Source organism: Hevea brasiliensis, chromosome 11, assembly GCF_030052815.1.
Source record: "Hevea brasiliensis isolate MT/VB/25A 57/8 chromosome 11, ASM3005281v1, whole genome shotgun sequence".
NCBI lineage: Eukaryota > Viridiplantae > Streptophyta > Magnoliopsida > Malpighiales > Euphorbiaceae > Hevea > Hevea brasiliensis.
Window position 1 is genome coordinate 74,062,387 of NC_079503.1, and position 12,578 is coordinate 74,074,964.

Consider the following 12,578-nt stretch of genomic DNA (forward strand, 5'->3'; position numbering starts at 1 on the left):
TTTAATATTTATAGATAGCAATATTATTGAAAAAATTAAGAATAAAATATTTGCATATACTGCCAAACATAAATAACAAATTTATAGTAAGCAAAATATTTTAAGAAGAACGACAACATTTTATGGCATGGAGGGGAATGTATGTTCAAGAGTACAATTTGAGAGATTCTTTAGTTAATAGTCAACATAATTAAAAGAGTCACCTTATAGTCTCAAAAAAATAAAAATAAAAATTGGTGCCATAATAATGTTTCCATATTTACGATAAACCTCTACTGGTTAGGCTTAAAAATGTCTTTCCTTCTTCCAAAACCAAATACATTTTTTTTACTTTTGGAAGAAGAGAAAATCTTCTAGCCATGTAAACACGTCTTTTCGTCTTCCAAACTAATTCTCTCTTCTATCATGCAAAACCATTTCTCCATCAATTGTTTTTGTTGATTCTCTTTGTTAATATAAGTTCGCAAAGTACTTTATTAGTAACAATCGAAGACGCATTAGGGCCACCTAAATCCATTCATCTCTTTGTTGCAGAGTCTACAGTAGGATGACAACGAAATGGCCTACAAGAGTTGCAATTTTTACTACGAATTTATTTATGGAAATCACAAATTGGTATAAACATAATTTTTTTATCGATTTTTTTTTCCAAACCCATTAATCCTTTTTTTTTTCTTCTGAATTCATACAATAAAAAAGTACACTTGATGATTGTATGTGAACCAAACTATATAATGTAACCAAAATTAAGTGTTTTTTTTTTGATATACCACCCCAATCTCATTTATTAATATAATTTGTTCAATAATGGTCTTTTTTTGGGTAAAAAAATAACTCGCATGATAGTCATTTTTTTATAGTTTAATTTGTTATAGTTTGATTGTGATAATTCCTTTAAAATGTTGATTGCTTGGTTGTGATAGTTTCTTCTGTCAAATTGCATTTTTCTCATCATAAAATTGATTGCAATGATTGTGATAGTTTTTTTTTTGTTATTATATATCACTCTAATCCAAACATGAATTTTTTCTCACAGAAAATCCTTGCACATCATCTAACAATTAGGCCAGCAATTAAGAGATTATATCATTTGTTGTGTGTAAGGTTATAAGGAACACTCTTGGAAAGTAAAAGTCACATTATAAAATTTTCCAAATGGAGATTATCCTATTGCTTTTCTTGATGAAGGTCTTAAGAATATATTAAAATGATATGGTGTAAAATCTCTATGAATCATATGTTTCAAGGTTGTTTTGCATATGATTATGGATGTATCTGTATTCATGAGAAATAGGTGCGAGGCAAAATATACAGATGCACCTCTTCCAGTTGTTAATAATGCTGCTGAAGGAGGTTATGTGGAAGATAGTGATAAAGATAATGATGAAGATAGAGAAAAAGAGAGTGACGAAAGCAATGAGAATTGGCATCTTGATAGTTAAGTATTGTTAAATTTTTATCCATTTCAAGTTTTTTTTTTTTCCATAAGATTAGTTAAGCGTATATATTTTAACAATACAAATTTGTACTTTTTTTAATGCATCTATATATGACATCACTAAAGCCAAAGGATCCAAGATTTATTTATGGACTGAATAAATATAACTACAAAAACAAAGTGGCTAGTAAATCTTTAATATACTTTATATGATGAGTTATTATAGCTAATTATTATTATAGTTTTATAAATATTTTCCATATGTACTCATATTTTGTTTTTTTCTTTTCATATTATACAACAGAACATTCCCATTGAGTTAATTATAAATCATGCTGGTGCTGTGAGGAAGAAGTTGTATGTTGACATCATTGAGAAGCAAATATATTGGAGGTATGAGTATGTACCAAGGAATAATGCCAGAGAAGTGATGAAGAAAGGAATGATTGAGAATGGATTGATCCAATTTATAATAGTCCACAACTTGAAGAAAATTGATACAGTGGAGTTCATCATGATTGCAAATAAACCAAAATATGTTCTCTTTTACGCTATAATCAGAAGGCAAAATTAGGAATGTATTGTTTTTTTATTTACCATAAGAACAATATATATATATATATATGTGTGTGTGTGTGTGTGTGTGTGTGTGTGTGTGTGTGTGTGTTATATTTAAAGAACTGAACTTTTAGAACCTTTTTTGCTTATACATACTTTAAAACATGGATAGAGGATGTTTCATCTCACTTAGTTGCCGCGATTTTAGATTCAAGTTTTGTACATTCTACAGTTATTTATATTAATATTATTATATTACTGTTTGTTATATTAATATTATTTTATTACAATTTCTTATATTAATAAACTTAAGTTATAGTTTTTTTAGTCAAGTGCAATATTTAGTGTGAAGTACTATAATAAAGTAAGAATTAAATAAGATTACAAGTTTACAACACAACATCCCATTCATATTAATTCTCATTTCGCAATGCTAAGAGAATGAGAGAAGGACTGTTGAATCTGACTCTAGGATAATTGATTTAGCCTCCTATATTTCTTGCTAATTGGATTGCTTCTAGCATTGCCTAAGCTTTTCCAAACAGAGACAAGGAACAAAAAATTTCTTTGGCTGACCCATTAATGAGACTCCAAAAATGATTTCTATCTATCACCGCAATTTTCTTTATCTCTTTTTTTTTTTTTTCCAGCTTATATTGATGTAGATTAGTTGAGGAAATAATAATATGTTTGACAATATTCAACACTATAAAAACTACAAACAATATCTACTACACCAATAAATTTCTTACTAAGTTATAATACAATCCATTTTTTAACTTACGCCTTTACATAAATCTTAACAATTAAGCAAATCTTGTTCCAATCTATAGTGGAATTCTCAACTCAATATCATTGTAATTCTCTTTTATTTTTTTTTCGTTAGATTGTTGTGTTATCTTTTTAAAGAAAATAACACTATCTTTTTATACTTAATTTCATTTGTTAACATTGTATTTTAATTATTAAATAATTAATAGACAAAAAATGTAGGCAAAAAAATATTAATTTTCATTAATATTGAATCTTTCTTTGATGAACACAAACTAATATATATACCAATAAATAGAGCAACTATCAATTGATTGACATTTGAATTATTAGATATATTCTCTTCCTTTGTAATTTCTATATTTGATGTTAATGCAGTGATATTAGATGATAAAATTTCTCTATCTGAAGATGAACTTGCATTTCTTTTTGACTCAAAATAGTAGTTGTAAGTTTCAATAGCCTCTATCTCTATATCATAAGATTTGTATAAACTCTTGCTAACTTCAATAATGTTAAGTGCAAATTCATGTCATAAAGTGTATATTACGATTAGCATCTTCAAAAACAATATAATACTTTATATTCTCCTTCCTTTACCGATAGTAAGTTGAAAAATGAAAAATAATAGAAAAAGTTGGATTCAAAGAAATGATATTATCTTATTTGAAGATGAAATCAACTACAAAGATGACTTTAATGGAAAATAGAGAAAGTGGAAAAAAAAAAAAAAGAAAAGATGAAGATGAAGATAGAGGGGCCGTATCTCATGTAAATGTTGGGCAAAAAGAAGAAGATGAAGATTTTCATGTTAGACAAAGGAAAGGAAGGAGGGCTTATAGAAGGGGGCGGTGTATAGAAGGAATGAAGATGAAGATGAATATGAATATGTTTTTGAATAAAAATTGAAGAAAAATGAGAGAATGGGGGGTATAGAAGAAGGGAGAATATAGGAGAAGGAGGAGATTAAAAAAAAAATGTAGAGGTAAAAAAAATTAAAGTGATAGACATATATTAATTGGCATGTGCATAAAAAGTAGTAACTTGACCCTATGACTTATAATGCTTAATGGATAAGAGAGAATTTTTAATTAAACATTAAAATTTTAGATTTATAAATGAATTCTACAAAATTTTATGAGATTCTTTTATACCAAATACTACCTAAGTCTCACTTTCCATTCCCAAATCCATTGTCGCAATTAATCCCAATTCCTTTGGGACTCTCACCTTCACCCTCGTAATCAGTCCCTCCCTCAACCTCAAACCTCTTATGCTATCATCGCCTCCTCTGCTTTGACTCTCTCTATCATCATCGACACTCAACAACATCTTCTAGTGATTTACTAACTCTAGTGTGGTCAAGGGCCCTCGGCTCTTGTTATCAATGATCTGTGCTTGAGTCTCAATGTTACAGCCTCACCACACTGTTAGTCCCTCGACGCCTTGGCTCAATGGCTCTCGCATCGCAGGTCACTCTTCTCAACTCTCGCATGTCATTGCTCGTAAATCATTCTTCTCGGCTTTTGCAACCTTCTCGTAGGTCAAAGCTAAAGAATCTCGCCATTCAACATCCACATTCTAAGATTTTTGGCTTCATGTTTGTGTTGATTATTTGCATAGTAGCTATTGCCTTAACGAAGTCATTAGTTTTGTGTTGATTTCTTACTTGATTTGTTGTAATTTGTGTTTATTTCTCACTTGATTTGTTGTAATTTATTGTGTCAAAAGTAAAATCTTGCTTGATTTGTTGTAATTTATTACGCTAAAAGTGAAATATGTGTATTTACATTTTAGATTTCTCATTTCTACTTTGTGTTGTTGTGTGGGTGTGTTTGTTGAGGAAGGAGAGTATCCAAATCGATGAATGAAACTACATACGAACCAAAAATTTTTAGTTCGATTTCATTTAATTTTTTTTCCCTTTATTTCAATTCGATTCACTGTATAATATTATTGCTTTTGGCTTTTTGATTTTTTAATTCGATTCAATTCAAAATCAATTGATCAATTGCACACCCTTATCAGCATTCTATTAATAAAATTCCGAGATAATATAATTGTCTAAGAACTTGGAATACCATTTTAAAGAAAATCAAATTTTTATTCCTTAGGTAACAAAGCATTAAACAATGCATACATTTGTGAAATTATTTCTATTTTGTTTATATAAATTAGTGTGCCATTGTTGATTTTTGTTAAATAATTAATATAGCTTTAAAACAATTATGGAAAATTTTAATCTAATACTCCACTAATTGAGTACTTGTCTTGTAATGTAAGGGTAAAAATTTTGAACGTTGGATAATTCATTTTTCTAAGAATTTTCATATATAAAAAAAAAACTTAGCTTAATATATGATTTGAACATTAAATTTTATAGTATGTTTTTATTGTATTGGATTCAAAGGATTAATTATTAAAATAATATGAAAAAAAATAATTTACAAAGATAATGTGAATCCAAAATAATGTACCAAAATAATGTTGTGCTCAAGAAAATGCCAATTCTAATAGAGTTTTCTTAACAAATTGAAAAATTCATATCGGTGAAAAATTGCTACAAAAAATGCCATTTCAATAAGAGTTTTCTTTATCAAGCATAACACAATCATTGGAGAGAGAATGCTTATGAAAATGCCACTAGGAATTTTCATAAACATATGAATGCTTATTAAAATGCCACTTCCAATAACGTTTTCGGTGGTTCTTTCCCTCCATAAAAGACTAACTGAACATGCTCCAATTTTGCTTAATTCTTTCCCTTCTCTCATCGGTTGGTCCTCTTCTCTAATTTTTTTTTTTTTGGTTTATATTATGTAATAGTAATCTAACATTTTTTTGGTCTTCAAACATATTATTATAATATATAATTATTTAAATATAAATGGATGAACTATGTAAATATAAAGTTTAAATCAATAAATTGTTTTATTAATAAAACAAAACATCAAGGAATTATGATTATATTGTAAGTTACCCTTATATATATATATATATATATATATATATATATATATATATATAACTGCCACTCCAATACCTAAGTTAATAATGAGAACTGAATTATGAATAAATAAGATTGATTGATTCACGTAGGTACCTAATGGCCTTTATATTGGCCTTGCAATAGATTCTTATTAGGATTAGGGGTTTGTGATTAAATGAGACTAGGAGTCCACTTTGTTTGAGAGTCCTCGTGATATTAGAACTTTGACTATATTGATTATCTCGAGATCTTTATCTTTTAATGTGATTTGAATATCTAGGGATATACTTGGGCGAGTAACTCTTTCCCAAGTGTCTGAGTATTCTGATCAAGTACCTTGCAGTTACTTGGATCAGGTGTTGGGCTTAAGTACTTGTTACTTGGTTGTCGCCTTCAAGTATTGTTTTGATAGTTGTAGCATCAAAAAATGTATATATATATATATATATATATATATATATATATATATATATATATATATATATATATATATATATAATGTAGTAAATATAAAGTTTAAATCAAGGGACTTTTTTTTGTTATTATAACAGAACTTCAAAGACTTAATTCTTTGAAATTAAAAATATAGTTAACAGGCATTTTGTTAAATTTTCTATAATCAACTATAAATTGGATGAAAATTGAGTGGAGCAACCCATCTATCAACGAAATAAAAAATGATGAACTAATTTGTTTGACTTTTAAAATATAAGGATTAAATTTTTAATTTCATTTTTAGAGATTATATTGTAATTTACTATAAAAAATCTAAAACATGCTAAAATTAAAAGAAAATTTTCTCAATTATCCATTACCATAAAGGGTAGAGTGCTCGTGATATATAAAAATTGTTTTTTTCAATTAGTTAATTTTATTTTTCAATAATTTTAAAATATATATTAATTATGCATTCATTAAAAAAAATAATTGAATAATAATAAAAAAATAATATAAATAAATAAAAATAATTATATACCTTTAAATAATCATGGCTTTTATTTCATTGATGCACATTTTCAAGATTATTTAGCTGTACTTTCTTTAAAAAAAAACTGTCGATTTAACATATCATGAAAATTCTATTCTGAATAGCATTTTTAACAAGAAGTAAAGATTCTTCTACAGAGCCTTTGATATGCGTGTGCTTGAAAATTCTCTTTGGATTGACATTTCATTTGTTATAGACCTTTCCATAAAATCTCTTTTCCCAATAGCATTTTATTAAGCAAATACAATTTTTTATAAATAATTTCATATGCACATTAGATTTGTAATTTATTTTTACATTTTTTTAATAATTAATCTGGATTCAAAGGCTATGGAGAAAAGTCCATCAAAGGCATTTGGGTTGGGCTACTTAATAAATGAATTCTTACCGAGCGCTAATTTCTTTTCTTTGCCTATGTATTGGCCTCAAAGGACAACATTACCTTTTTATTGAAATAATAATAATAAAAATCTTTAGTTTAATAGTATTGGAGTTGTTTTCAGGATTATAAATTATCGAGTTCGAGTCCCAATAAAAGTCACCTATAAAAAAAGAAAAAAATATTATTTAGTCTCTCTATTTTAATGAAATTAACTAATTAATTCTCTTATTTTGAAAAATATATTATTTAGTCTCTATATTTTTATTTCATCTACTCTTTAGTCCCTTAATAAAAAATTTTTATTAGTCATTATATTCAAAAGAGAGAGAAATTACTATTATAGGAACTAAATAGTTCCAAGACTTAAAAAATAGAGACACTATATAGTTATATTTTTTAAACTACAAGGACTGAATGAAATTCACACTAATATATAAAATGACCGGATGGACTAAAGAATGAATGAAATAAAAATATAGAGACTAACTAATATATTTTTCAAAATAAAGGATGAAATAGTTAGTTTTGTTAGAATAGAAGAATTAAATAGTAATTAAAAAAAATAAAAAAGAAAATGCAATGTCCATAATACACACACACACACACACACACACACACACACACACACGCACACACACACACAAACTGAATCCCAAAATACTGTGTTGGACCTAGGTCTCTTAATCCATATTTTGATGATAATAAACAATTAGTGTACCACTAATCTATATTAGAAGTGTTTGTATTAAGATTGTAGGTCATAAGTTCAAAATTGAGAAATTACTTCAAATTTAGATTAAGAGAGAGCAAGAATTTGAAGCAAAGTTCAATGAGATATTACAATATAAATTTTTCTTTTATCTTGTGAATCTCAACTGGTTGGTTATGTTGCTCAAGTCTAAGTTCTTCTAAATTTTTTAGTGTCTCTATTTTTAATTTTTTCTTAACAAGAGGGAGTAAAATGAAATTTTCACTTTTAAGAAATGCAAATTTATTTTTGAAAGTGTTTATTGAGAAGTTTATCAAATTAGTTTTTCAACGATCTAAATGGATTGAAAATCCGAGTTTGAGTAAAAAAATTATGAGTTTTTTAAAGCCTAAGTGCTTTTTTGTCTAGAAAGCACTTTGACAATCAAAGTTGAGAACTTTGGCAGCCGAAGTTTACTCTTTAAATAATAATTTTTGAGTTTTTAAAGTCTAAGTGTCATTTTATCTAGAAAACACTTTGGCAGTCAAAGTTGGAAACTTTGGCAGCCGAAGTTCACTTTTTAAATGATGTTTTTGGCACCCAACTTTCGGTAGCCAAAGTAAGAGAGTTTGGCAGTCGAACCTGGGTTTTTGTAACTCGATAAAATGAGATTTTGGGTGGTTAAATGACTATATTTGTATTTAATACAAGATAAATTTCAATAACTATCCCTGAACTTATATAGTTATAACACTACAGTCTTTTAATTTTAAAATATAACATAAAACCCCATAAACTTTCAAATTTTACACAGTAAAATCCCTCTAACTTTCAATTACTGATTTTTCAATTAGAAATTGACGCGAATAGCTCAAGTATGATGCTTAGTTAACATTTTTCTCTCATCATCTTATGCAAAGTGTAAAATTATTCTCTTTACGCATGAAAAATTATTCTGTCTATAGAGAGAAAAATTATTCAATTTACACATAACTTGAGAGAGAAAAGAGAAATACTGACTAAGCTCCATACTGAAACTGTCCAGGTCAGCGTTTAATAGCAAAACTGGTAAGGGGTTTATTCTTTACCCAAACAAGAATTTTAGTTGACGTAGGCTTGAGATAGCCGAACCTCTATAAAATCTCTCGTGTTCTATCTTTCCTTCATTTTCCTTGTGCATTTCACTTAATAACTCCACCTACACTTCATTTTTTATGTTGCTACAAGGGACAACACACTATTCATGATAACAATGTTTTGGGATTTTCTTTTTTTTAATAAAATTTTTTAAATTGTTATTTTTACACACTACTCTATTTATCAATAGATCCAAAAAATACTTTTCCTGGTAATATAGTGTTTTGGGATTTTTTTTCTTGTTCTTTTTTTTTTTCCTTTCATAATTTTTTAAATTATTTATTTTTTTACATTATCTATCAATAGATCCAATATGAGATATTAAGTGATAAAAAAATTTATCAGCTAATATGTGATATATATATATATATATATATATATATATATATATATATATATATATATATATATATATATATATATATTTATATTTATATTTATATTTATCAATGAGTCAAAATACATAAAACCATTATAAAAGTTCAAACTCCAAACATTTTGATTTTAGGATTAGCAATGTTTATTATTTTTTTCTTTACTCTTTTTTAATTATTTACCCTTTATATAAGATTGCCAACCCATCAATCAGCTAATCTGATTTAAAATATTAAGTCATAATAAGATTTATGAATTAGTAAGTGATATATTAGTTTTTTTTTTTTTTAAATGTTCTTTATTAAGTCAAAAGTGAACTTTCAACACTTATATATTGAAACTGAATCTCATTTCATTGTTGATGTGAATAATGCTTTTCCCTTTTTCATTTTTTCAAATCTTTTATAATTATTTATTCGTTTCACACAATGTACTAAAGTGATACTGACATTTATTATTCACGGTAATGGTTTTTTTTTTAATTTTAAATTTAATTTTTTTTTTACTCTTTTTGCACAAAAATGCAAAGCCATTCAATACTCCATCCCCTCCATAACTCCATAATGCACCCAAATACCCTTTTCCTTTAACTACCTTTTTTTTTTAATTTTTACAATTTTTTAATTTATTTTAACTTTTCAACCGTTTAAGTATGGCTTATATAATTATTAAATTTCTTCATTTAATTTTTCTTTTACATTTCACCTTCATTGTTTTAGTGAATAGAGTTATTTTATTTATTTATTTTACTTTTTTTGCACAAGATTGTTAGACCATCCTGTGCTTCATCCTCTTCATGACTTATATAATCATTTCATTTTTCCTTTTCATTAGTTTAATTATCTATTTAGTTTATTTAACTATTTAATTTTTACTAACTATTGTTTTTTCATAAAATAACTTTAAATAACTTTATATATATATATATATATATACACACACACTAAAATTATGTCCAAAAAAATATATATTTCCGTTTTCATTGTTGATAAATCCAATGGCTTTCCGGTGAGATTTTAGTCTATCTGGCTGTCGGATCCACGATTTGAGACTACCAATGGATCCAATTCAATGAAACCTTCGAGATTGCACTAACCCTGCTTTGATTGGATACTATTTAAGAAAAGTGATCATCAGACGTGCAGATCACTCTATGAGATTTCTGAGCCTTTTCGACCATAATTTATTAAATATAATTATATGATAATTAGTAACATCATTTGGGTTTCATGTAGGTACAATCAGATAGGTTGTAGCCTTGCAACACTTAGACCAAATTTGTAGCTCAATTCAGGTACCCAAAGGGTCAACCCGAAATCTAGTCATGCTTATAGTCAATCTTAGGGTTTTTAGACACTATAGACATGTTACAAGTAGTAGAATCAACATTAGTAAGCCCAATCTCTACTTTAATAGTTTTACTTAAAGGCTAGGGTTGCTTATTGATTTATAAAATATTCCTGACAAGCAATAAGTATGTAAAATGAATTGTAATAACTTAAGAACACTGCAAAGGACTTCTAAGAATAAGTATGTAATTTCCAAAACTCAGAACCTAATTGATTGGACTATAGAGGAATTAAAAACCCTAACTAGAGAATTAAGCTACTGAACATAGAGTTAGGTTTCTGCAAGTCTCAGATGGGCATTGTGGTATTGCTATATGTCTGAGGCCCTGTGTTTGTGTTACTTTGCAAGGAGGATAGGTCTACTTACAAGGGAGACTTTATCGGATTTTCGACAAGATAACTAAGTTAATTCTATAGTTACAGTTAATTAATGATCAATCTAATTTTCGACAGGATAACTAAGTTAACTCTATAATTACAGTTAATTAATGATCAATCTCTAACAAACTGTTAACATGTCTGTATAGGACAATCCAACAGTAGTGCTAGTAGGTTCAATTACAGTAAAGAGTTGACCAGTCTATTAGTAGAACCTACTTAAACTATTTTTAAATGTATTTCTTTAAATAAACATTTACAGCATTTCTGGTATGTTCATGCTTTCGTGATAGTTATATGATTATATTAATTATAGTTGCTTGATTAATTATATAAGTTAGTAAATGCATATCATGAAGATGCTACATTTGTATTAATTACAATTAATGTACTGATAGTTCATGGATGACCCACTAGTCCCAAATGAATAAATAAATGGAAATGCATGCATGCTAGTGGACTCACAAACTCCCTGAGGGGAATGATTTGGTGCATACTCCGAAGACAGGATGCCTAGATATGAGGAGAACTGGATAAAACAATTCTATGTCTCTAGCCCTTTTATTTGATTATATGATTTGTTTATGATATGACTGGAGAATCACTGGTGACATGAACTACCTTGATGTCACTTGTCTATAGTGTGTAAACATCATGTCATTATTGCATTTCACATGCTTAAATATAATTGTTTTATTATATGCTTTATTTATCTAAAGTAGGCTTTTACTCACTAAGGCCTCAGTTCACCCCCTTTCCTCTACCTTCCCGTTCAGGGACAAGTACAAAAGATATAATTAGCGGATTTTGCTAGCTGATTTCAAGAGCTTACCACCTCGATTTTGCTTAAAGGTATATGAACATTTTGTAGAACCCCTTTAGTAATGACATGTAATTTTACTACCATACTACTGTGTTTTGCAACTTAATATTTTGCAATATAAAAAATTAGTAATTACATTTTATATTTAATAAAGAATTTATATGAATAGTATGGGCCTAAATGATATTTTCAAGTAAGTTCGCCTTACGACATGATTAGATTGTCCAACTATAGGCTAATTAATAATCACAAACTTCGGAGGCCTGCCCGTTGCTACATGTATTTTTTTTATTATAAATTTATCATGTTAATTTAATTAAAAAATAAAACTCTTTATGTAGAAAACATATCCAAGTCATCTGAAATAAGATTAATCAGTCATATAAAGAGTTGAAAAATTATTATTTAGTCTATATATTTTTAAAAATATACTATTTAATTCCTACATTTTACTTCCATTAAACTATTTAATTTTTTCATCAAATTTTCTGCTAATCGATGCTTGTCAAATTACTATTTAGTTTAGTGAAATTAATTAATTAGTACTTTATTTTGAAAAATACTATTATTTAATTTTTTATTTTAGTGAAACTAATTAGTTAGTCCCTATATTTTAAAAACACAATATTTTGACAAATATATTCCTAGATTAAAATAAAAATTTTACTATGAGGAGACTAGTTATGAATTTGCATTTTTTAA

The 12,578-nt window shown here is 27.2% G+C and overlaps 1 protein-coding gene across 1 annotated transcript in view; it reads left to right on the plus strand.

Moving 5' to 3' along the window:
- Positions 1-1,265: 1,265 nt before the first annotated feature.
- Positions 1,266-12,578, plus strand: part of LOC131170274 (uncharacterized) — a gene marked incomplete at its 3' end in the record, with an annotated part of 28,004 nt that continues 16,691 nt past the window's right edge. The window contains exons 1-3 of the mRNA XM_058129332.1: positions 1,266-1,426; positions 4,185-4,367; positions 6,037-6,112. Coding sequence (XP_057985315.1) covers positions 1,266-1,426; positions 4,185-4,367; positions 6,037-6,112 — 420 coding nt within the window. The remainder of the gene's footprint in view (positions 1,427-4,184; positions 4,368-6,036; positions 6,113-12,578) is intronic.